Here is a 27,360-nt window from a genome sequence, read left to right as displayed (position 1 = left end):
AACGGTGATTCAGTTTTTGAAATTGTAATAACAGCATCTTACTAAACATTATTGAAAAGCAAAGCGAAGTTCAAGCCTTTTCCCACTTGAATTCAAACTAAACAGAATTGCATACAGCTATAAGATATTGTCTTGAGGTGAGCGCATGAAGTAATATTTCAGGGTTGCATAATGATACTACAGCAGTGACTGTTTTCTTCAGTGTTGCTTTTTGAGACTAAATTTTCCCTTCAATACTGCATTCTACATTCTAATGAGAAGCAATCCTAGCTGACTAAGAGTTTCACTGCTGAATTATTGTGTTTTGATTGGCAGAAGCCAGACCACCCACCGCTAACCAATTCTCATTACAATGGTGAGCGGTCTTCACTCTTCAGTCATGTGTATCAACTGAGAGAAAGTAGGTAAGCTGTCATAATGTTTAACTTGTAGAAAAATGCACTTGATTGAAGAATTCCAGGAACTAATTTCAACAGGTCAAGATGAGTCGCATTATTTCTAACAAGGACAAAAAAGGCAAAAAAAAAAAAAAATAGGAATATGACCAGCCTTTTCCTCCATGTTCATCTTGCTGCCCTCTGCTTCGCCTTATCAAAGCCCATTCATAATACCCTTCCAGGATCTAGTACTTGGGACCTTTTGTTTATTCCCCTCCAATTATCTCACATGTACTGGCTGTAGCCCAGAAAGGAAACAAACTGTATCCAGCAGTGTATTACCTCCGAAAGTACCTTTCCAAACTACAAAACAACAACAACAAAAAAAAAAATACAAAAACAAAACAAAACAAAACAAAAACCTTCTCATGATTAGCGTCAAATAACATGGCCATCAGTATCTTTGATATTTTTAAATTAACAAAACCATTTCCTTCTTCCTCCCAAGTGGGATTGAAGCATCCTCACTTGGGCCCTTCTACTCTGTTTGTTAACCTTCTTCAGTTCTGTGAATTGTATCCCAGCTAGTCTGTACTTTTGGCTATTATCCGGTTATCAGTGAGTACATACATACCATGCACATCCATTTGGGTCTGAGTTACCTCACTCAGGATATTTTCTAGTTCCATATACAGAGGGCAGGAGGGCCTTGGGCAGGAGAGGAAGCTGGGAAGGAAAAAGGAGGACATAATCAGGTATGGGGGAGAAGACTGGAAAGAAGCCTGAGTCAGCAGAATGCCTGGCAATATGAAACTCCAGAGGCTGGGAGGTGGGGAGACACTCTAGAAAGTACCAGAGACCCAGGAAGTGAAAGACTCTCAGGATTCAAAGGGAGGGACCTTAGATGAAATGCCCAACAGTGGGGAGAGGGAAGTTGGAGAATCGACCTCCAGTAGAAATACAAGGCATCAAGTGGAGGGATGGGGTTGCCATCCCACAGTCAAAAATTCTGACCCAGAATTGTTCCTGTTTATAAAATAACTACAGGACCAAATATGGAAAAGAAACTGAGGGAAAGTGAGTCCAGTGACCAGCCCAAATTGTGACCCATCTCAAGAAGAGGCTCCAAAGCCTGACACTATTATTGATGCTATGATGTGCTTATAGACAGGAGCCTAGCATGGCTGTCCTATGAGAGATCCAACAAGCAGCTGACTGAGACAGGAGCAGATACTTCTTAAAACCAAACATTGGAGTGAAGTCAGGGATTCCTCTGTTTGAATTAGGGAAAGGCTAGAAGAAGCTGAGGAGCAAGGTGACCCTAGAAGAAGACCAAGCAGTCGCAACTAACCTGGACTGCCAAGATCTCTCAGACCCTGAGCTGGTTGGTGAACCAGGTAGCATTCACTAGCTGGTGCCAGGCTCCCAGACACATATACTGAAGCTGGCTGCCTGGTCTGGCCTCGGTGGGAGAAGGCGCACCTGACCCTTGAGGAACTTGAGGTCCCAGGAAATGTGGAGGGCGGCGGGAGGGCAAGGGAGACATCTATTTGAAGACAGGGGCCACGAGGAATGGGATGAGGAGCTGAGGGAGGGCAGACCGGGTGAAGGGCAACGGCATGACTGTAAAAAACATAAGAGTATTTAAAAAATTATTAACAAGAAATCTGTTTGGTATGGTTTTAGAAAGAAGTCACCACTCCTCAGAATAATTCAGAAGTTAATTATTATCAAACCCAAGTTAGGTTCAGATTTTAAAAACTTTTATAAAGAACAAATGCTTTAACAAAGGCAACACCCTGTTTGGCAGTTTTTTTCACAAAATGACAGAAAAGCATCATAAAGAAAAACTCTATTTTTTGTTTTTTGAAAGAGCAAAAAAGGCATAACCATGCAACTCTTGAGGGCACTAGGATTCTTCCATGTAAACATGATCCTATTTAGTGCCACCCTGGGGACAGGGATTTTTGTGTCTCCTATAGGAGTGTTAAAATACTCCTCACTGAACATCCCTGTCTTCTTCAGTATTTGGGCAGGCTGTGGCCTTCTGAGCATAATGAATGCTCTCTGTCTTGCAGAGATGGCAAGCATCTTCCCTGTGAGTGGAGCATCTTATTATTTCCTCAAAAGATCTCTTGGATCCTCCATTGCTTTCCTCAGTCTCTGGATAAAATTGTTTGCTAATTTTCTAGGCATTGGTGCTCAGTCGTTGCTAATGGCTACTTCTATAATCCAGGTATTCTATTCTGGGTGCCCTGCTCCAGAGCTACCAACGAAATGTCTAGCTTTGGCTATTTTGTGGTCATTTGGAATTCTCAATGCTCAAGGGATAAAAACAGTAGCTTGGTTTAATACTGTCAGCAGTATAATGAAGTTGAGTGTTCTTGGCTTCATTTCTCTGACTGGGATTGTGCTGTTAGCGAATGGCAAAAAGGAGAATATGTCCAGGTTTGAGAACGCTTTGGACGCTGGACTTCCTAATGTCTCACAGATTGCAGATGCCATTCTCCAAGTGTACTACTCATATCTAGGAGCATCAGTCCTCGTCATCATCGCAGGTAAATCCATTTGTAAAACTATCTGGCATTACACAGAAGGATAGTGGGTAAATCCATTCATAAAATAAGCATAGACCTTGGGGAAAAGGCTAATATGTTTGTATCATGTTTTGTAGTGAAATTCAATCTTCTCTATAACACTGTTATAATTAAAACACGCATGTATACTCATACATGTAGACTGCATAGATTTTGCCTTTCTTCAAGTCATGTCTTTTGTATAAAACTTGGGAATGCTAAGAATTTTCAAAACAGAATTAAGATTATAATATATTCTCAATTTTATTGCATGTAATCCAATCATCTTGAATTTAGTAACTAAATAAGGAATACATTAGTAAGAATATATTTGTAAAGCTATCACAGGTCTCAGATTTTAATATACTTCACCTCAACTTGGAAACTTTGTTCTCTTCCCAGAAATACCCACTCTCATGCTTGCTGTGGGTCACCATCACTCTCAGTGTGTTTATATTGAAAACTAAATTGTGATTTCTTGTATATGTGTCACTAGAAACAGTAAAATACCAGATAAAGTTTATGTCCCCATATATCTTACTGGACTTATGCAGCTGGAGACATGGGTCCCTCCATGTGTATATGGAATGGATCCCCATGAGGGGCAGTCTCTGGATGGCCTTTCCTACAATCCCTCCTCCACACTTTTTCTCCATACTTATTCCCTTTTTTGTGATTATTTCCATGGTGTTACATATGTTTGTCATGATTATTCAATGTTTTCTTTTTTTTTATTGAGTATCTTCTTCATTTACATTGCCAATGGTAAAAAACCTTTCTCAATTTTCCCCCTCCCAAAAGTCCCCCTCCCCAAAGATTCCCTACCCCTCCTCCCACCCCTTGCCTCCATGTAAATGCTCCTCGACCTGACACACTCCTACCTCCCCCCCCAACCCCCCAACCCCGTCCGTTTCCCTTTGTTGGGTCCTCTATTGAGCTTTTACCTGACCAAAAACCACTCCTCCCACTGATGGCCAACAAGGCATTCCTCTGCCACATTTTCGGCTGGAACCATGTGTACCCCTTGGTTGATGGTTCAGTCCCTAGGAGTCTTGGGGTGTCTGGGTGTCCGAAGTCATTGTTCTTCCCATGGGGCTATAAACCCCTTCAGCTCCTCCAGACCACCCTCCAGATCCTCTGTTGAGGACCCCAAGCCCTGTCCAATAGTTGGTTGATAGTTTCTGCTTCTGTATTTGTAAGGCTCTGGTAAGGTCCCTCTGGAGACAGCCATGGCATGCTCCTTTTGGTACTCACTTCTTGTCGTAGTGTCGGGGTTTGGTGACTGTTTATAGGATGAATCCCCAGGTAGGGCAGTAGCTGGGTGGCCTTCACTTCAGACTCTGCTCCACACATTGCCTCCCTTGTTGCTCCTGTATTATGTTCCCTTTCTCAGAGGAACCATAGCACCCTCACTTAAGTCCTCCTTCTTCTTAAGCTTCCTGTGCTGGGTGAATTGGAAATTGTTTATTTTGAGGAGCTTTTCCCCTGTGCTCAGTATTCGAGGCTCTTCCTGACTTTCTTTTCTATTAGTTTCCGTGTATCTGGTTTTATGTAGCGGTCCTTGATCCACTTGAACTTGAGCTTTATACAAAGATATAAGAATGGATCCATTTGCATTCTTCTACATGCTGACCATCAGTTGAACCAGCACTATTTGTTGAAAATGCTGTCATCTTTCTACTAAACAGTTTTAGCTCCTTGGTCAAAGATCAAGTGACTATAGGTGTGTGGGTTTATTACTGGGTCTTCAATTCTAGTCCATCGATCTTCCTGCCTGTCTCTGTACCAATCCCATTCAGTTTTTTATCAAGATAGGTATTTCAATCAGCAAAAATTGTTTGATTACATTTATGATGTTTTGGAACTACTGTGCCAATGGGGTCTCTTTGCAGGCCAGTTGTTATATTTGGTTACAGGTTGCACAGCTTGGTAAACTGATAATTTGATTTTTTCCTCTGGTGTCCTGCTCTAGATACTTCCAGAATCATGAAAACTAGCCTTGAAACTTGCTTTATGTCTTCATGTTTTATGATTCAAATGTGTTGTATTTTCAATAGTAGCATTGATAATAGCTAGTAATTTTTCATCATTCACTTTAAATAGTAGCATTTATATTTTTAATATAAAATTTTAAATATAATTTAAAATATTACATTTCATCATTTAAGGCCAGTGAGTGTTTTTGCTCCTTAAGTCCTTGCCCTGACTTCTCCATTCCGGTCCCCATGCTCAGCCCAATGTTTGGACGCATGCATCTGCATATGTATTGGTCAGGCTCTAGCAGAGCCTCTTAGGGGACAGCTACACCAGACTCTTCCAAGCACTTCTTGGCATCAGCAATAGTGTCCATGTTTGGTGTCTACAGGTGGGATGGATCTCTAGGTTGGGTAGTCTCTGGATATCCTTTCTTTCAGACTCTGTCCATACTTTGTCCCTGTACTTCCTTTTTTTTTTTTATTTGATATAATTTATTTACATTTCAAATGATTTCCCCTTTTCTAGCCCCCCCCCCACTCCCCGAAAGTCCCGTAAGCCCCCTTCTCTTCCCCTGTCCTCCCTCCCACCCCTTCCCAGTTCCCCGTTCTGGTTTTGCCAAATACTGTTTCACTGAGTCTTTCCAGAACCAGGGACCACTCCTGCTTTCTTCTTGTATCTCATTTGATGTGTGGATTATGTTTTGGGTATTCCAGTTTTCTAGGTTAATAACCACTTATTAGTGAGTGCATACCATGATTCACCTTTTGAGTCTGGGTTACCTCACTTAGTATGATGTTCTCTAGCTCCATCCATTTGCCTAAGAATTTCATGAATTCATTGTTTCTAATGGCTGAATAGTACTCCATTGTGTAGATATACCACATTTTTTGTATCCACTCTTCTGTTGAGGGATACCTGGGTTCTTTCCAGCATCTGGCAATTATAAATAGGGCTGCTATGAACATAGTAGAGCATGTATCCTTATTACATGGTGGGGAATCCTCTGGGTATATGCCCAGGAGTGGTATAGCAGGATCTTCTGGAAGTGAGGTGCCCAGTTTTCGGAGGAACCGCCAGACTGCTTTCCAGAGTGGTTGTACCAATTTGCAACCCCACCAGCAGTGGAGGAGTGTTCCTCTTTCTCCGCACCCTCTCCAACACCTGCTGTCTCCTGAATTTTTAATCTTAGCCATTCTGACTGGTGTAAGATGAAATCTTAGGGTTGTTTTGATTTGCATTTCCCTAATGACTAATGAAGTGGAGCATTTTTTAAGATGCTTCTCCGCCATCCGAAGTTCTTCAGGTGAGAATTCTTTGTTTAACTCTGTACCCCATTTTTTAATAGGGTTGTTCGGTTTTCTGGAGTCTAACTTCTTGAGTTCTTTATATATATTGGATATTAGCCCTCTATCTGATGTAGGATTGGTGAAGATCTTTTCCCAATTTGTTGGTTGCCGATCTGTCCTCTTGATGGTGTCCTTTGCCTTACAGAAACTCTGTAAAATTATGAGGTCCCATTTGTCAATTCTTGCTCTTAGAGCATACGCTATTGGTGTTCTGTTCAGAAACTTTCTCCCTGTACCGATGTCCTCAAGGGTCTTCCCCAGTTTCTTTTCTATTAGCTTCAGAGTGTCTGGCTTTATGTGGAGGTCCTTGATCCATTTGGATTTGAGCTTAGTACAAGGAGACAAGGATGGATCAATTCGCATTCTTCTGCATGCTGACCTCCAGTTGAACCAGCACCATTTGTTGAAAAGGCTATCTTTTTTCCATTGGATGTTTTCAGCCTCTTTGTCGAGGATCAAGTGGCCATAGGTGTGTGGGTTCATTTCTGGATCTTCAATCCTGTTCCATTGATCCTCCTGCCTGTCACTGTACCAATACCATGCAGTTTTTAACACTATTGCTCTGTAGTATTGCTTGAGGTCAGGGATACTGATTCCCCCAGATTTTCTTTTGTTGCTGAGAATAGTTTTAGCTATCCTGGGTTTTTTGTTGTTCCAGATGAATTTGATAATTGCTCTTTCTAACTCTGTGAAGAATTGAGTTGGGATTTTGATGGGTATTGCATTGAATCTGTATAGTGCTTTAGGCAAAATGGCCATTTTAACTATATTGATTCTACCGATCCATGAGCATGGGAGGTTTTCCCATTTTTTGAGGTCTTCTTCCATTTCCTTCTTCAGAGTCTTGAAGTTCTTGCCATACAGATCTTTCGCATGTTTGGTAAGAGTCACCCCGAGATACTTTATACTGTTTGTGGCTATTGTGAAGGGGGTCATTTCCCTAATTTCTTTCTCAGCCTGCTTATCTTTTGAGTATAGGAAGGCCACTGATTTGCTTGAGTTGATTTTGTAACCTGCCACTTTGCTGAAGTTGTTTATCAGCTGTAGGAGCTCTCTAGTGGAGTTCTTTGGGTCACTTAGGTAGACGATCATGTCGTCTGCAAATAATGATAGTTTGACTTCCTCCTTTCCAATTTGTATCCCTTTGACCTCCTTATGTTGTCGAATTGCCCGAGCTAGTACCTCAAGTACAATATTGAAGAGATAAGGAGAAAGGGGGCAGCCTTGTCTGGTCCCTGATTTCAGTGGGATTGCTTCAAGTTTCTCTCCGTTTAGTTTGATGCTGGCTACCGGTTTGCTGTATATTGCTTTTACTATGTTTAGGTATGGGCCTTGAATTCCTGTTCTCTCCAAGACTTTAAGCATGAAAGGATGCTGAATTTTGTCAAATGCTTTTTCAGCATCCAATGAAATGACCATGTGGTTTTGTTCTTTGAGTTTGTTTATGTAGTGGATTGTATTGATGGATTTCCGTATATTGAACCAACCCTGCATTCCCGGGATAAAGCCTACTTGATCATGGTGGATGATCGTTTTGATGTGTTCTTGGATTCGGTTGGCAAGAATTTTGTTGAGTATTTTTGCATCGATGTTCATAAGGGAAATTGGTCTGAAGTTCTCTTTCTTTGTTGGATCTTTGTGTGGCTTTGGTATCAGCGTAATTGTGGCTTCGTAGAAGGAATTGGGTAGTGTTCCTTCTGTTTCTATTTTGTGGAATAGTTTGAAGAGTATTGGTGTTAACTCTTCTTTGAAGGTCTGGTAGAATTCTGCACTGAAACCATCTGGTCCTGTGCTTTTTTTGGTTGGAAGACTTTCTATGACTCCTTCTATTTCTTTAGGCTTTATGGGACTGTTTAGATGGTCTAGTTGGTCCTGATTTAATTTTGGTATTTGCTATCTGTCAAGGAAATTGTCCATTTCCTCCAGATTCTCCAGTTGTGTTGAGTACAGGCTCTTGTAGTAGGATCTGATGATTTTTTGGATTTCCTCAGTTTCCGTTGTTATGTCTCCCTTTTCATTTCTAAGTTTGTTAATTTGGATACTTTCTCTGTGCCCTTTGGTCAGTCTGGCTAAGGGTTTATCTATCTTGTTGATTTTCTCAAAGAACCAGCTCCTAGTTTTGTTGATTTTTTGTATGGTTCTCTTTGTTTCTACTTGATTGATTTCGGCCCTGAGTTTGATGATTTCCTGCCTTCTACTCCTCCTGGGTGAAATAGCTTCTTTTTGTTCTAGGGCTTTCAGGTGTGTCATTAAGTTGGTAATGTATGCTCTCTCCATTTTCTTTTTGGAGGCACTCAGGGCTATGAGTTTTCCTCTTAGCACTGCTTTCATTGTGTCCCATAGATTTGGGTATGTTGTGTTTTCATTTTCATTGTGTTCTAAAAAGTCTTTAATTTCTTTCTTTATTTCTTCCTTGACCAAGGTGTCATTGAGTAGAGTATTGTTCAATTTCCACGTGTATGTGGGTTTTCTGTTGTTTCTGTTGCTATTGAAGACCACTTTTATTCCATAGTGATCAGATAGGAGGCATGGGATTAGTTCTATCTTTTTATATTTGTTGAGGTCTGTCTTGTGACCAATTATATGGTCGATTTTGGAGAAGGTACCATGAGGTGCTGAAAAAAAGGTATATTCTTTTGTTTTAGGATAGAATGTTCTATATATATCAGTTAAGTCTAATTGGTCCAAAGCTTCAATTAGTTTCATTGTGTCCTTGTTTAGTTTCTGTTTTCCTGATCGGTCCATTGAGGAAAGTGCAGTGTTGAAGTCACCCACAATTATTGTGTTAGGTGTAATGTGTGCTTTGAGTTTTAATAAAGTTTCTTTTATGAAAGAGGGTGCCCTTGCATTTGGAGCATAGATGTTCAGGATTGAGAGTTCTTCTTGTTGTATTTTTCCTTTGACCAGCAAGAAGTGTCCCTCAGAGTCTCTTTTGATGACTTTGGGTTGAAAGTCAATTTTATCTGATATTAAAATGGCTACTCCAGCTTGTTTCCTGAGACCATTTGCTTGTAAAATTGTCTTCCAGCCTTTTACTCTAAGGTAGTGTTTGTCTTTGACCCTGAGGTGTGTTTCCTGTAAGCAGCAAAATGTAGGGTCCTGTTTACGTATCCAGTCAGTTAGTCTGTGTCTTTTTATTGGGGCATTGAGTCCATTGATGTTAAGAGATATTAAGGAATAGTGATTGTTACTTCCTATCATTTTTGACGTTATTTTTTAAATTTGATTGCTTAACTTCTTTTGGGTTTGATGAAAGGTTACTATCTTGCTTTTTTCAGGGTGGAGTTTCCCTCCTTGTATTGGTGTTGTCCTCCTATTATCCTTTTTAGGGCTGGGTTTGTGGATAGATATTGGGTGAACTTGGTTTTGTCGTGAAATATCTTAGTTTCTCCATCTATGGTGATTGAGAGTTTTGCTGGATATAGTAGTTTTGGTTGGCATTTGTGTTCTCTTAGAGTCTGCATGAGATCTGCCCAGGACCTTCTAGCCTTCATAGTCTCAGGTGAAAAGTCTGCTGTGATTCTGATAGGTCTTCCTTTATATGTTACTTGGCCTTTTTCTCTTACTGCCTTTAGTATTCTTTCTTTGTTTAGAACATTTGGTGTTTTGATTATTATGTGACGGGAAGTATTTCTGTTCTGGTCCAGTCTGTTTGGAGTTCTGTAGGCTTCTTGTATATTCATGGGCATCTCTCTCTTTAGGTTAGGGAAGTTTTCTTCCATAATTTTATTGAAGATATTTGCTGGCCCTTTAAGTTGTAAATCTTCACTCTCATCTATGCCTATAATCCTTAGGTTTGGTCTTCTCATTGTGTCCTGGATTTCCTGGATATTTTGGGTTACAAGCTTTTTGCACTTTGCATTTTCTTTAACTGTTGAGTCCATGGTTTCTATGGAATCTTCAGCATCTGAGATTCTTTCTTCTATTTCTTGTATTCTGTTGTTGATATTTGCATCTCTGTCCCCTGATTTCTTCCCAAGGCTTTCTATCTCCAAAGTTGTCTCCCTTTGAGTTTTCTTAGTTGTTTCTACTTCTGATTTTAGATCCTGGATGGTTTTGCTTAGCTCCTTCCCTTGCATGTTTGTGTTTTCCTGTAATTCTTTAAGAGATTTTTGTGTTTCCTCTTTCATGAGCTCAGCCTGTTGACCAAAGTTCTCCTGTATTTCTTTAAGAGATTTTTGTGTTTCGTCTTTCATGACCTCAGCCTGTTGAGCAAAGTTCTCCTGTATTTCTTTAAGTGTTTTTTGCATTTCCTCCTTGTTGGCTTTTGTATTCTCCTGGATTTCTTTCAATGATTTTTGTGTTTCCCTTGCTAGGGCTTCTAACTTTTGATCCATTTTCTCCTCAATGTCCTTCATGTGTTCCTGTACCAGCATCATGACCAGTGATTTTAAATCCAAATCTTGTTTTACTGGTGTGATGGGGTATCCAGGACTTGCTGGTAGAGGAGAATTTGGTTCAGATGTTGCCATATTGCCTTAATTTCTGTTAGTGACGTTTCTGCGTTTGCCTTTTGCCATCTAGCTCTCACTGGTGTTACTTGGTCTTGTCAGTGCTGGACTCACCAGTGCAAGCTGCCCCTTCCCCGTTGGCCTCTGGTGCACAGCTTACACTCTGCACTGCCTATAGACAGGGTGCTGTTGTCCAGGCTGTTCAGATCCCGAAGCAGGCACCTGAAGGCTCCCGCTGGGGCCCGCAGGATTTATTGGAGCACACCGACTTCTCCCAGCTGGCCGCCCGGAAGCCCCCACTAGCCTCTTGAGGGACCTGGAGATGTGGCGGCCACCCAGGCTGATCTGAAGCGGAGAGAGTTGAGCTGGGGGCTTCTGCCTGAGGCCTTGCCCCAGATTGTGTCTGTGGACCAGGTGGAACCCGTGTGCACCCCCAGGGAGCTCCGAAGGTGAATGTTGCTGTGACCTCCCCTGTGCTCAGCTCACTCCGCTGGGCAGCCGATTTCCCCAACCGGGCTGGCGCACACTAGGTTAGCCTTGTCGCCTGGGCCCTGAGTCCAGGCAAACGCCTGGGAGGCCAAGGTCCGAGCAAAGTTCCCCTAGGGCTATGTCTGTTATTTGGGTCCGCCAGGTGACCCGGATGGCGGGCGTGCGCGTCCGCGCTCCGCGAAAGCACCGGGAGAGTCTGTTGTGCTAATAACCTCCTGGGCTGGTTGACACACAGATGGCCCACCAAGCCGCCCAGTTCTTGGGGTCAGTCCTGTGCCTTTTGGGGCCTAGACCCCCGTTTTGTTAGCCTCAGGCTACGCTTGTTAGCAGTCTCTGCCCTCCCGAGCACTCTGGCTCCTGTAGGCAAAATGGCGGCGCGTGCACCGGCCGGGGCAAAAAAAAAACTCCTGGCTGGGTTGGCGCCCCGATGGCCACTCGAACAGCCCAGGGCCTGGGTGCAGGCCAACGCCCGTCTGGCTCAGACCCCTGCGGTGTTGGGCCTAGGATTATGTTTGTGTACCTCAGTCTGACCGATCTCTGGAGCCCAGGATCAAGATGGCGGTGAGTCTCTCCTGATTGGCGGGCAGCCGAGTTCTGAAGTGGCTTCCGTGCAGCGAAAGGCTCCGCAGAACCGCAGTTGCTTGCCGCCCGGCTGGTCAGCGAAGGTCAGTGGTCGTGGGCGCAGGGCCTAACTGGACCCTGTGTCGCCTTGGTTCCACCGCTGATGGCCCTTCAGCTGGAGCAGCCACTGCTACCGCCGCCGCCGCCGCCGCCGCCGCCGCCGCAAAAGTGTGCCCTGTACTTCCTTTTGACAGGAGGAATTCTGGATTAATATTTTTGAGATGGGTAGCCATATCCCTCAACCAGGACATGGCCATACCTGTATACTGGATATGGTCTCTATAGGTTCTGTCTCCACTTTGTTGGGTATTTCAGCTAATAATCTCCTTTTAGGGTCCTAAAAGCCTCTTGGGTCCCTGGCATCTGGGACTTTATAGTGGTTACCCCCAGTCCCCCCTCCCCTACTACTACTCTCCTCCTTTCAAATTCCTGACCCTCTGTATTTCCCCCACATCTCCTCCCATATCTGCACCAGCCTCTCTTTTTACATTCCTCTCCTCTCTCCCTCCCAAATTCCTCTCTCCCTCTATATCCTGGGATTATTTTCTCCCCCCCCCCCTTCTAAGTAGGATCTCAGCATCCACACCTTGGTGTGGTCCTCTATCTTCATGGGTTTCACATGGTCTGTGAGTTGTATCTTGGGTATTCCGAGCTTCTTTTTGGTTAATGTCCACTTATCAATGAATACATACCATGTGTGTTTTTGGTGATGGGGTTTCCTCACTCAGGATATTTTCAAGTTCCATCTATTTGCCTGCAAATTTTATGAAGTCATTGTTTTTAATAGCTGAGTACTACTCCCTTGTGAAAATGTAGTACATTTTCTGTATCCATTCCTCTGTTGAGGAACATCTGGGTTCTTTCCAGATGCTGGCTATTATAAATAAGGCTTCTATGAACATAGTGGAGTACGTGTCCTTGTTATATGTCAGAGCATATTTTGGGTATATGCCCAGGAGTGATATATCTGGGTCCTCAGATAAAGCTATTGCCAATTTTTCTGAGAAACTGGCAGAATGATGCAACTTTCCAGAGAAGTCGCACCAACTTGCAATCCGATCAGCAATATAGGAGTGTTCTACTTTCTCCACAACCTCCTCAGCATCTGCTGTCACCTGAGTTTTTGATGTTAGCCATTCTGATCAGTGTAAGGTAGAATCTCAAGGTCATTTTGATTTGCATTGCTGTGATGATTAAGGATGTGGTGGAATATTTTTAGGTGCTTCTTGGCCATTTGATATTCCTTGGTTAAGAATTCTTTGTTTAGCTCTGCACCCCATAATTAATAGAGTTATTTAGTTGTCTGTAGTCTAACTTCTTGGGTTCCTTGTATATTTTAGATATAAGCACTCAATCAGATATAGGGTTAGTAAAGACTTTTTCCCAATCTGTGGGTTTCCATTTTGTCATATTAACAGGGTCCTTTGCCTTACAGAAGCTTTTCAATTTTCTGAAGTCCCATTTGTCAATTGTTGATCGTAGAGTGTAAGTCATTGGAGTTCTGTTGAGGAAGTTTTCCCCTGAGGCAATGTGTTCAAGGTTCTTTCCCACTTTCTCTTAAATTATGTTCATCTGCTTTTATGTGGAGGCCCTTGATCTACTTGGACTTCAGCATTGTGCAAGAAGATAAGAATGGGTCAATTTTCATTGTTCTACATGCTGACAAACAGTTGAACTAACACCATATGTTGAAAATGCTATCTTTTTCCCACTGGCTTTAGCTTCTTTTTCATAGATCAAGTGACCAAAGGTATATAGGTTCATTTCTTGGTCTTCAATTCTATTCCACTGATCCTCCTGCCTGTCTCTGTACCAACACAATGTGATGTTTATCACTATTACTCTGTAGTATAGCTTGAGGTCATGAATGGTGATTTACCCAGAAGTTCTTTTATTGTTGATAGTAGTTTTGCTATCCTGGGTTTCTTGTAATTCAAGATGAATCTGAGAACTGCTCTTTCTATCTCTGTGAAGAATTGAGTTGGAATTCTGATGGGCATTACAGTGAATGCATAGATTGCTTTTAGTAAGATGGTCATTGTTACTATATTAATCTGTCAATCCATGAGCATGGGATATCTTTCCATGTTCTGACATTTTCTTCAATTTCTTTTTTCAGAGATTTGAAGTTTTTGTCATGTGGATCTTTCATGTGCTTGGTTAGTGTCACACCAAGATATTTCATATTATTTATGACTATTGTGAAGGGTATAGTTTCCCTAATTTCTTTCTCATCCTGTTTATCTTTTGATGGCTCCTGAATTTTTTGAGTTAATTTTATATCCAGCCATTTTGCTGAAGTTGTTTATCAGGTTTAGGAGCTCTGGTGGAAATTTTGGTGTCAATTAAGTATACTCTCATATCATCTGCAAAGTATGGATACTCTGGTCCTTCTTAGAAGGGAGAACAAAATACCCACAGGAGGAGATACAGAGACAAAGTATGGAGTAGAGTCTGAGGGAAAGACAATCCAGAGATTGTTCTATCCCATACACAGTTACAAAATACAGACACTATTGTGGATGCTAACAAGTGCTTGCTGACAGAAGCCAGATATAGCTGTCAAGTGGGAGGCTCTGCCAGTGCATGACAAATACAGAGGGTGACACTCTCAGCCAGCCTTTGAGCTGAGCACTGGGTCCTCAATGGAGGAGCTAGAGAAAGGACTCAAGGAGCTGAAGGGGTTTTCTGCACCATAGGAAGAACAACAATATGAGCCACCCAGTACCCCCAGAGCTCCCAGGGACTAAACCATCAACCAAAGAGTACATCAAAGTACTTGTTGGATTGTTGGACATCAAAGGGAAGAGAGGCCCTTGGTCCTGAGAAGGCTAGATGACCCAGTATAGCAGAATACCAGATCAGGGAAGCAAGAGATGGTGGATTGGTCAATAGATGGAGGGAGGATGGGTTATGGGATTTTCAGGGCTGAAACCAGTAAAAGGGACAACAATTGAAAAGTAAATAAAGAATATATCTTATAAAAATAAAGGAAAAAACTTCTTCCTGTCCAATTGGAATCTTTTGACCTCCTTTAGTTGTCTAATTGCTCTGGATAGAATTTGAAGTACTATATTGAATAGATTGAACTGAAGAGTAGACAGCCTTGTCTTGACCCTGATTTTAGTAGGATTGCTTCAAGTTTCTTTCCATTTAGTTTGATGTTAGCTATTGGCTTACTGAATATTGTTTTTATTATGGTTAGGTAGGATCTTGACTTCCTGACTTCTACAATACTTTTAGTATGAAGTCAAAGGCTTTTTCAGCATCTAAGAAGATGATCATATGTTTTTTTTTTACTTTGAGTTTGTTTATATAGTGGATTATGTTGATGGATTTAAATGTATTGAACTATCCATGAACTATCCATGAACTATCCTGGGATGAAGTCTACTTGATCATGGTGAATGATCATTTTGACATGTTCTTGGATACAGTTTGCAAGAACTTTATTGAGTATTTATGCATCAATATTTTTGAGAAAAATTGGTCTGAAGCTCTCTTTCTTTGTTGGGTGATGTCCTTTTTGTGTGGTTTAGGTAGTAATGTATCTGTGGTATCATAGAAGATATTTGGTAATATTCCTTCTGCTTCTATTTTATGAGATAATTTGAGAAGTATTGGTATAGGTCTTCTTTGAAAATCTGATAGAATTCTGCACTAAACCCCTCTGGTCCTTGGGATTTTTTGCTTGGGAGACTTTTAAGTACTGCTTCTATTTCCTTAGGGGTTATGGGACTATTTAGATGGTTTATCTGATCCTGCCTTAACTTTGATAACTCATATTTGTCTAGATAATCATCCATTTCATCCACATTTTTCAGTTTTGTTGAGTATTGGCTTTTGTAGTAGGACCTCATGACTGGAACTTGTTCTGACTATGAACCTGTGAGCCTGTGATCTTATGTATGTCACCACTCCTAGGAGTATAGAGATCTATGGCTCAGGATCAGCTCCAGGGTACAGAGTGAAACTGGAAGGTTCTTATCCATAGCTGCTCCAGGGAACTCTGGGCAGATCCAATTTAGGTCATGTATTGGATCAGTAATGATGGTCTCATTTCTGATCTTAGGTGTTTCAGCACTCCTGGGAGACCAGCTCTCTCTAGTCTGGATTTGTGTGTGGAATGCTGTGGCAAAGGGCTAGATCCAGTCTCGGGTGGAAACTGGGAGGTTCCTGTCCCAGTCTGCTCTGACATTCCTGTGTCCTGTAAACTCTGTAAGGGTCCCACTTAGGCAAGACATTGGAGTAGTAGCAGTGGTCTCACCTGTGATCTTAGATATGTCCCATTTTTCCTCTTTTATTAAAAGTAAATTCTTTTCTCATACAAAATATCCTGATTACAGGTTTTCATTCCTCTATTCCTCCAAGTTCCTCCCTACCTCCTCTCCCATTGGATCCACAACCTCTTTGTCTCTGTTGAGAAAAACAACAGGATTCTAATAGAAAACAACAAAACAGCCAGGAGTGGTGATGCATGCCTTTAATCCCAACACATGGGAGGCAGAGGCAGGCTAATTTCTGGGTATGAGGCCAGCCTTGTCTACAGAGTGAGTTTCAGGACAGCCAGGACTATACAGAGAAACCCTGTCTCAAGAACCCCCCCCCCCCAAAAAAAAGAATACCAGGAAAAAAGAAAACAACAAAACATAACAAAATAAAATATAATAAAAAAGCAAAACCTTGACGTGATCATCAAGGGTGGACAAGGCAATCCAAGGGAAAGGAGAGAGCACTATGAGAAGGCATAAGTGGGATGGAGTGATGACTCGTCTTTCAAAGTCTAGGCTCACAACCAAAAGTACAAGAGAAAGCACAAGAATTAGAGGTAACTTGTTCACATATTTTGATGTCCTATAAAAGTAAAAATAGAAAGCTATCATAATGTATATCTATACATTTATATATGTATGTTTACATGTATATATACATGCACATATATATAGAGAGAGATGCAGAGGATCTGATGTAGACCTTTGAAGATCCTGTGCTTGCTACTTCTGTCTCTGTTGATTTTTATGAGATTTGCTTACGTAATGGAGAAGTCCTTGCTCTTCTGGTGCCCTCTTTTCTTAAATTCTTTCTGACACCTCATTATTGGATTCCCTGAACTCGGAAAGAAGGGATTTGATGGAGTCATTCCATTTAGAGCTGTGTTTTCCAAGGTTTTTCTGTGTATGTAATGTATGGCTAAGAGTCCCCATAGCTGCTCCCATCTGATGCAGGAGAAAGCCTCTCCAATCATAGATGAATAAGGCACCAATCTACAGGTCTTATAGAATATCATGAAGAGACATTTTATTGTTACTTTTTTATGTTTTTATAAAAGTAGTTTGCTGTCCTATCCTAGGTTCCTGGGCTGACTAGTCTTCGGTATTTAGTTACCCAAACAGTGCTGGATGTAGGTTTGATCAAATAGAGTATGTTTTAAATCAAATCGGTTATTGGATAGTTACTCCCACAAGTTTTGTGCCAGCATTCATCTGGCAATATGGGCAGACAGGACAGATTGTAGACCAATTTTTTTGCATCTGAGTTGGAGTTTATATTTCCTTTTTCATTACCTGAAAAGTCTCTTCTTATATGAAAGTCATTAAATGTGGATGCTTTATACAGGCACCAGCTTAGTCTCTCCATGTACAATGGGTTCTGTAGGTATTTTCTTCAGCCTCTGCCATCTGTTTGTGTAGTGAACCCTGTTGGGTTTTCAAAAATAAGGGTTGTTTGGTGCTTTCCATGTAATATCTTCAGTCAACATAAGTTGGATGTACTGGAAGATTCATTTGGTCACAACAGATGTCCTGTTGAGGCTTCATGTTCCTTATAATTTGGATTTTTTTTTAGAATTGTCTTCATTTATTTTTACATTCCCACTGCACTATGTTTTCATAGTTTTCAAAATGTTCCTCAATTATAGATGTCTCTTTGCACAATTCCTCCCTCAGCCATACCTATTCCTTTCCCCATATCCTTCTGATTCGATCGCTCTCTCTGTTCTCAGTCAACCTAAAAATCTATTCTATTTCCCCCATCGCAGCGAAATATATATGTCTCTCAGTCCTTTTCTCTACATATAATCTTTATGTATCAAAAGATTGTAGCTTGCTTATCATTTATGTAATGGCTAATATTCACATATAATGAAATACAAACCATATTTATCATTCTGGACCTGAGTTACCTCACACATTAATGTTACCAGTCTTCTGTTGAAGGAAATATCAGATGTTTCCGATTTGAGACTAATATGAATAGAGAAAAATATTACATGGTTAAGCAAGTGTACTTGTTATAGGATGTGGTGTCCTATTATACCAGAAAGATGCATTACTGAACAGAGCATCATTAACACAGGCCCTAAGATCAACAATTAATAAATGAGATGTCATAAACTAAAAGGCTTCTGTAAGGTTAAGGGCAGCATCATGTAAAGAAACTGTTAACTAAACAACTGGAGAAGACTTTTTCTAACTTTACATCCAATTGAAGGATAATTTCCAAAATATATAAAGAATTGAAACATGATATTTAAAAAAACAAATGATCTAATTAAAATTGTAGTACAGATGTAAACACATATTTCTCAATAGAAGAAACTCATTTTGCTGAGAAAACTTTAAAAGTCTTCAACATTCTTAGTCCTTAGTGAAATACAACTCAAAATTACATGGAGTTTCAATCTTACACTTGTCTAAATAGGTATTATTCAAGGGTAGCTCATACTGGTTAGGATGTGCAGCAAGAGGAACACTCATCAATTGCTGGTGGGAGTGTGAACTTGCACAGTCAGAACTTAGAAAGATAGAGATGCATTTGATCAAGAGTAGCATTTATTGATGATACTCTGCAGGGTGACAACCATGAACTGTGCAATGTGCATGTGTTACACCTTCATTTACTTGACTGTAGTAAAGTTGCATTATCCAAACACTTGAGAACTATGATAAATTCCTCAAGATTGTTATGTGTTTGATTTTGAATTAATATTTGGTATTGCATCTCAGAAAACCTATTATTGTTGCCAAATTCTCATGTTCCCCACTTTCAGATAACTGTCCTCATACATGATCATAACCCACAGTTCAAGAGCCTGAGATTTGGGAACACTGTCTGAACAGCAGTGGATACGAGAGACCACACTATATAATGTCATTTACAAAGTTATAATATGAAGCTTATAGAGTTAAATTATTGGCTAAGATTGATGATTATGAATGCACAAAATGGTGTCTTTCACATTGTCTCATCAGACAATTTGTTCAACAATACGTACCTGAAGCAGAATGCATATGTCTAGACTCTTGTGTTGAGGAAGCGTTGAAGATAACCCAGCACTATTTTACATTCCTTAGACTCACTGAATACATGAGTACATGTGTTGGGTAGCTAAGCCATCAATGCTTCTGTCTCAGTTAAAGGGAGACAATAGATAATGCCTAGTGACAAAAATAATTACTTTATTAAAGACCTAATGGCACTACCTCCAGGACATGGGACTTTGAAAACTTTACATGTCCAGTATATCCTCTTCTAATGTGTTTATTTCTTTTTCTTAGGAGAAATAGAAAGGCCATCTGAAGCAATCCCTAAAACATTAATTTATGGTCTATCCACTGTGACTGTGTTATACTTATTGACTAATATATCATACTTGACAGTTTTGACAACCCAGGAAATCATCTCTGCAGGTATGATGAAGTAAATTTAAATAGTAAATAAAAGCCTCACAGTACTCAAAGAGAAAAAATGTGGGTGAGTTTAATGCTATGGCAGATAGTATAAATCTGGGACACTCAGACCTAAAATTGAGGTGGTCTAAAGTCTCATGTAATAGCAACCTTTGTTCAAAACATCAGGAAATTTATATGCTGAGGATTAAGAAGAATCACATGAGTAAGAAAACACATCCCAAGAACAATTCTGTGTTTAAAAGAAACTGAGGTCACAGGACTCTTGTTTTCTTGAAGTTTTCCCACAAGCACTCAGCATTTTCATATGGCACCATTGAACTGTGTCCAACAGGAGTGAATTTTATGACGTGTAAATATGTTGGTATACATACAGTGATATCAAATATTTGTTTTGGACATTTCAAGGAATCTAAGAGAACACAATTATATAAATCATCTATTAAAAAATAATCACATTTTAACAACTAAATTACAGAACAAGTAGTACATGTAGCAACCAAAACTAAAAAAAAAGGAAAAGAAGATGAGTATATAAAAAAATGAGAAGACATATGAACAAACAAAGCAAGAACACAAGGACAGATACTATGCATAGATGCTTTATCTTTCACTACTTACCTACATCTTTCAATAAATTCAGCTGTTCAAATAGGCAACAGATTCTCAGTTTCTTAGATGCAGAAATGAGTGCTAAGAAGTTAGATAAGGCTGTCATTTACAACCACCTGCAACTGGACAGACAAGTAAGTCACAGCCACTTCTCAGACTCATTCTCCACATTGTAGCTCACTGTCAGAGTCTAGTATATTATTCATGTGAGCAGTGATGAAATAAATATGAGTGGCAATTTTCATGATTTGCTCTTCAAAAATAATAATCACCATATAACTAGGAGTGTGTACCCTACATCATTTACTGATCATTGTCTGGGCTTTGTTTATCCTGATAAGTTGTCAAAAATATATAAAATCCTTTCCTGAGAAGTAAATAACTCTTCTGGTTGGAACCAAAGCTTCAGATTTCCCTTCTATGAAAATATTGAGTAAAATTCTATTCCACAGGAGGGACATTGAGTTTAGATAGAATGTGAATCAAAGGGAGAGACACACATAATTTTTCTTTAGGATAGTTTCGTTCTCATATAGATGGCTATAAAAATGACATAGATGCAAAAGAAAGGTTTGTCAGGGAATACTTACTCAAAGAAGACATTGGATTGAAGTATTTACAAGTATATCTGCAACACAGGGACTTTAAAGGTAGTTTTCTGAGGGATGCATGGTATTGCACAATTTTCCAACTCATTCTACAATAGACTTAGACCATTTGTACTGAGGTATCATTATCATGCAGTGCTAGAGCTCCACAAATAGGATGTACTTTTTTCTGAATTATCACTGACAAACAGGTGGGTTTTGCTAATATATGAGATAGGCACCATAGCAATGATGAAAGCAAGAATTCATTTTTATGACACTGAGTTGTCTTGAAGTTCACAAATATCTGCTTCTAATGTGTTTTACTGAATGAAAACAATCACAAGACACAACATATTCAAGCAGTAAAGGAGTCCTCCAAGAAAGCATACCAAGGTACATTACAAAATGTATGGCTACGGAAAAAATAAAGAATGCTCATTTATTTTCTGTCAAGCAAAAAATAACTTTGACATTCTTGACTTTTCATTTATCTTTTGCAGATTCTGTTGCTGTCACATGGATGAACAGAGTCTTTCCTTCCATGCAGTGGATAGTTTCTTTGTTGATCTCAGCTTTCCTAGTTGGCTCTGCTTCTTGTGGAATAGTTTCTGCATCAAGAACATTCTATTCTGCAAGTCTAGAGGGACAATTTCCTTTTATCTACTCAATGCTTAATGACCATCACTCTCCGGTTGTAGCTGTCATCCTGATTGTTATTTTATCTTCTGTTGCAGTAATATCTTCAAGTATGATATATTTAGTGAAATATGTTAGTCTAGGAGCATGGTGTATAAACTTGCTGCAGCTGATTGCATTGCTTAAGCTAAGGTACCAGAAGCCTAATCTACCAAGACCTTATAAGGTAAGGTAACATGTAAATACTAGTGTTGAATGTCATCTTGTTCAAGCTTTGTGATACTCTTCTACCCAGATGCAAACCCTTTATGTGAGGAAACTACCCTGTCTTCCTTTCCAGCTTTTAATTGGTACTTTAATTAATTCAAAGTTTTAAGACTAATCTTAAATGAGTTTAATTTATATTTTGTTTGTAATATGTAAGGCGCACATTAATAAAACATAAATTTAAGGACATTCTATCACCTTTCTTTTCCTTCTCAGTATTCCCATAAATTTAATCAAGATTTAAGCTTTTTTATAAGATATAATTATCATCTCAGGGGCACTTTATGATTGCTGAGATAACATTAAAATACAAAAATGCTCTTTCATATATTAGTAGGACATATAAATAGAAGAAAGGAACTGTGGGAAAAAACACTAAATCCATTTCTTGTGACATCCTGGTATGCAAAAAGACAATACAAATGTAATGATCACTTATGAGGTGCTCTCTGAATTAACTTTGCAACAGACAATAGGTAGAGGTGTAAAGTAAATAGGAGGGACTCTACTTTGGAAATTGCTCTCTATAAAACAGTAAATTGCAACACTGACTTTCAGAATATTTTGGAAACAAGAGATATTCAAATAAGCTCATAGTCCACTAGTTCTTCCATTGAAAACTTGTACTCAGAAAGGACCCCATCCTGAGAATTGAACTACTCACTTAGACACTCTTCTGTTGCCAGTAATGAATATGACACTGTCTATTAAACTTTCAGGTGTTTCTTTGATTACAAAGCCCAAGAGAAATCACAGATGGATATTACCATCAAATTTTAAATAAAATGTTTATGAAGGTGTTAAAACCATCCAGAATATTAATGTACCACTAAAACCACCTCTTAAAAAAGACGTCAAAAATTATAAAATCATCATGTTCTATTTTGTAATTATACACTCTAGACCATGATTTTGTGATACAGTTAAGATTTTCCACTAAGATACTTGTTAGAGTTATAGATAAATTGGTAAGTTGTAGATCAGAAATATATTTCTTAAAGACAATATATTTCTTAAAGACATGGAAAAAGAACAAATATTAGTAATGGTAGAGATCTACACAAAGAAACACATATCATCTTTGTAATATATAATATAATACTGGATTTTAAAAATCCAAATACATCAAAATTATTTTAAGTCACTCAATAGAAACACTAGACATTCTGAAAGCATAGGATGATATATTTCAAACCTGGAATGAAAATAACTTTTGAAGGTAGAAAAGAAAGTACTGAGGGTCAACAGACAAAGGGAGGGAAGAAAATATTATTTAAAAAAAGGATGAGGTTATACAACAAAACAACTTTTGTTTGAAAGTAAATAACTGCTAGGCAAGTGTGATATAACCACCAAAACTATCTTTTAAAATTATTGGGGCTATAAGGACATTTCAAGACAAATCAACAAATTATCTGTGGGGAATGTACTTAAAGGAATACTATATGTAACAAATAAAGAAAGACCACCAGAAAGAATATACTTCATGGGAGGAATAGATGCACAAAGAAGAAATAGAAATGATACCATTATTACTAAAATAGTTAACAACTGAACTCCTCATACGAACAGAAGAGAAAGAAGAAAGCACAATAATACAGACAACCAGAAAAATAAACCAAAATTTTACATTTTAAGACATACCTAATATTAAATCAAGTGCAAAGAGCTTCAAATCACCAAAAGACAGAAAAAGACTAGGTTAATAGATAGGAAATAATGTCTAGCTGCTTGGCATCATTAAAAAACATATCTTATTAGCAAACTTGACTATAAATTAGTTAAGAGTGCAAGATACCTTATTGAACAAAGGGAAGTTGAGAACTAGCTGGTGTGACTATTCAGATATTGACATATGACTTCAAAATCCAAAAAACTGTTGAATAAAGGACTACAAACTTTTTTTTTTGGTGTGGTCATTCTATTTTTTTTATTCGATATAATTTATTTACATTTCAAGTGATTTCCCCTTTTCTAGCCCCCCACTCCCCGAAAGTCCCGTAAGCCCCCTTCTCTTCCCCTGTCCTACCACCCACCCCTTCCCACTTCCCCGTTCTGGTTTTGCCGAATACTGCTTCACTGAGTCTTTCCAGAACAAGGGGCCACTCCTCCTTTCTTCTTGTACCTCATTTGATGTGTGGATTATGTTTTGGGTATTCCAGTTTTCTAGGTTAATATCCACTTATTAGTGAGTGCATACCATGATTCACCTTTTGAGTCTGGGTTACCTCACTTAGTATGATGTTCTCTAGCTCCATCCATTTGCCTAAGAATTTCATGAATTCATTGTTTCTAATGGCTGAATAGTACTCCATTGTGTAGATATACCACATTTTTTGCATCCACTCTTCTGTTGAGGGATACCTGGGCTCTTTCCAGCATCTGGCAATTATAAATAGGGCTGCTATGAACATAGTAGAGCATGTATCCCTATTACATGGTGGGGAATCCTCTGGGTATATGCCCAGGAGTGGTATAGCAGGATCTTCTGGAAGTGAGGTGCCCAGTTTTCGGAGGAACCGCCAGACTGATTTCCAGAGTGGTTGTACCAATTTGCAACCCCACCAGCAGTGGAGGAGTGCTCCTCTTTCTCCACACCCTCCCCAACACCTGCTGTCTCCTGAATTTTTAATCTTAGCCATTCTGACTGGTGTAAGGTGAAATCTCAGGGTTGTTTTGATTTGCATTTCCCTAATGACTAATGAAGTTGAGCATTTTTTAAGATGCTTCTCCGCCATCCGAAGTTCTTCAAGTGAGAATTCTTTGTTTAACTCTGTACCCCATTTTTAATAGGGTTGTTCGGTTTTCTGGAGTCTAACTTCTTGAGTTTTTTATATATATTGGATATTAGCCCTCTATCTGATGTAGGATTGGTGAAAATCTTTTCCCAATTTGTTGGTTGCCGATTTGTCCTCTTGATGGTGTCCTTTGCCTTACAGAAACTTTGTAATTTTATGAGGTCCCATTTGTCAATTCTTGATCTTAGAGCATACGCTATTGGTGTTCTGTTCAGAAACTTTCTCCCTGTACCGATAGGACTACAAACTCTTTAAATGAACAATTCAACAGGAGTATAGCAAATATTCAATAAATGATTGGTATTCTCAATTTCATTTTAAAGTCACTAAATACTAATGTGCATGAAATATCAGATAGGTACTGCTGTAATAATGCTGAGTGACTTCCCCATAGCACTCTGATCTTCATGTCATCCATCTAAACTAAAAATTAATGAAGATATCTTCAGAATTTTCCATCTAATATCCATGACATGCTTCTTTCTCAAGTCTATAGATTTAGGTAACAATGCAAGGTTCCAAATGTAATGTCTGTGGGGCGGGGGGGGCGGGGGGGGGCGGGGGCATGTCTATACTAAAAAGAAGTAGCCACACATAGAATTTGGAGGTGGAGAGGTCAGCTAAAACTAAGGACTATGTGAGCATAAAGTAATTCAGTGGATGCTTACAAAAATGCATACATATATGAAGGTGAAATAAACTAAAGAAATTAAACAAATAATGGGAGAGAGAAAGGCCCAAACAGACATCTCTTTTCACCAAATAAAGTTTAAGTCCCAGAAATGGGTTACATCAAAAGAAAAGTTGTTTGTAAAAAGAGCTACATGGAAACCCCCAAACAATTTAGGCTATTTGTTGCTTCCTACAGACTGACAATATGGCCTTATTGAAGACAACACCATCACAACTCACTCAACAAAGAGATGTTGAGCTGCCTAGAGCCTTCACTCTTCAGTAGTATTTTTGGCACTGTAAAGAACTCTTTAAGGCACTGTTTATTTCTACCAGCCTTTAAGGGTTGACAACAATGCTTCACAAACAATTTCATAAAATCTAAAGAGTAGAAATGCTAAAAACAATTCTACAAAACCATCATTACCATAATACTACCATAATAATTCATAATAATTAGAAAATCCAACAAAAATTAGAAAAATTATTAAACAATTTTAGTGAATATACATACAACAATTTGTAATATAAAAATTTTAATCTAAATTTCAGAGTATATCAAGAGAATAAGACACAACAAGAAGTTTTGGGTTAATTATAAGAATGAAAGGATAATTGAACATATTTAAATCAATAAAAGTAATATTATACATAACTAGATTGAAGGCTTAAAATCAGATTTATTTTTTCAATATGTGTTTATACATATGCATACATAGGACATAAACACAGACATGAGATGAGAATAAATGACAACACCTAAAAGACAGATTTATGAAAACATGAGAAGATAATAAAACATATATTAGAAATTTAAAGTGGAAACAATTTTCAAGAAGGGAATGAATAAACAAAAAGGGAAAGGAATTGTGGGGGTAGAATTAGAAAACAATAGAATTATGTATGTATATAAAAATTACAAGAGTAAACATCACTATACCTACAAACATACCACTATACTATGCCAACTGAAAATTAAAAGGAAACAAAGTAATAGATAAAGGAAGAGAGAGAGGAAAAGGAGGGAGGGAGAAAGAGGGAAAATGTTGCCTAGGTCTAAATATAGTTAGTTTTCATAATTCAGTAAAAGATCATAAAGATTAAAAGTTCTATGATGTTGTTATTTTATTTATGGAAATGATGTCTATTAAGGAACAGTTTTTGGTAATGTTTGATAATGAAGTGCTAGCTTTAGTGAATGCTGACTCTAGGTGATAGAGTAAAAACTCATGGATACTAAAGGTAAATAATTAGCTTGATGTTGAATTTTTTAAATAATACTTAATCTGTAATCAATTTATTTGTATGAGCTAATATCATGACTACCTACTTTAAACCTTTTGAAGATAGATGTGCATTCACTTCATATCAATTGAAAAGCAATATAGTTCTGTATATATATAAAGGCCCTTTTGTAATAAGAACTTATCATGACTACAAAAAAATCTTCATTTTGTTTTTCAGGTGTGGCTGCCATTTATATTTGGATCTATAGCGACATCACTTTTCCTCATTTTCACACCAGTGATTCAGGCACCTAATATAGAGCATGTTTATCAAGTTGTGTTTCTTTTCTGTGGGCTTCTGTGTTACTGGATTCAAGCTAACTTTAAGGGACGTGCTGCTTGTTTTGACACAATCACTTGCTACTGCCAATTACTTTTCAATGTCTCCCCATCTGAAGGCCCAGAAAAGTCAATTTCTTCTCTAAATCCTGACTAAAGACATATATATGAAAAGAAAGAAGCAAAACTATTTTTAAAATGAGTACAATCTTATTGTAATTTTGTTTTTAGATATAAATGTTCTTAAACACATGTTTGCTCTCATTATTCCCACCCCCAAAAATTTTGCTGCGAATTTTCAGTTTTACCTCTTAAACATCTTTATGCTATGAATAATTGGTGGAAATAAGATTAAAGGTTACAAACACAAACTAAAAGACTATGACAATTTTATTTCTCATTAAGAGAGATATAAGTGTCCACAGCATTATAGTATGTTGGCAAATATACTTTGCCACACAGAAAAACTTAGAACTGGTGTAAGATGAAATCTCAGGGTTGTTTTGATTTGCATTTCCCTAATGACTAATGAAGTTGAGCATTTTTTAAGATGCTTCTCCACCATCCGAAGTTCTTCAGGTGAGAATTCTTTGTTTAACTCTGTACCCCATTTTTTAATAGGGTTGTTTGGTTTTCTGGAGTCTAACTTCTTGAGTTCTTTATATATATTGGATATTAGCCCTCTATCTGATGTA

At 38.7% G+C, this 27,360-nt stretch overlaps 1 protein-coding gene across 1 annotated transcript; it reads left to right on the top strand.

Annotated features, from left to right (window-relative positions):
• The first annotated feature begins 2,268 nt into the window (after positions 1–2,268).
• On the top strand, positions 2,269–26,822 carry LOC127682423 (solute carrier family 7 member 13-like). Its single transcript, XM_052178797.1, has 4 exons — positions 2,269–2,935; positions 19,394–19,525; positions 21,228–21,589; positions 26,565–26,822. Exons 1-4 carry the CDS (start codon positions 2,269–2,271, stop codon positions 26,820–26,822), a joined length of 1,419 nt encoding a protein of 472 aa, XP_052034757.1.
• Positions 26,823–27,360: the final 538 nt, after the last annotated feature.

The sequence above is a fragment of the Apodemus sylvaticus genome, chromosome 4 (genome assembly GCF_947179515.1).
Source record: "Apodemus sylvaticus chromosome 4, mApoSyl1.1, whole genome shotgun sequence".
Classification (NCBI taxonomy): domain Eukaryota; kingdom Metazoa; phylum Chordata; class Mammalia; order Rodentia; family Muridae; genus Apodemus; species Apodemus sylvaticus.
The sequence above is the reverse complement of the archived record's forward strand: the minus strand, read 5'-3'. Positions and strand labels throughout refer to the sequence as shown.

Excerpts from the sequence above, each read along its gene's own strand:
- LOC127682423 (XM_052178797.1), top strand. The coding sequence starts at position 2,269 with ATGCAACTCTTGAGGGCACTAGGATTCTTCCATGTAAACATGATCCTA. Across the intron at positions 19,526-21,227 it reads CCAGGAAATCATCTCTGCAG|ATTCTGTTGCTGTCACATGG; the intron begins GTATGATGAAGT and ends TATCTTTTGCAG. Across the intron at positions 21,590-26,564 it reads ATCTACCAAGACCTTATAAG|GTGTGGCTGCCATTTATATT; the intron begins GTAAGGTAACAT and ends TTTGTTTTTCAG.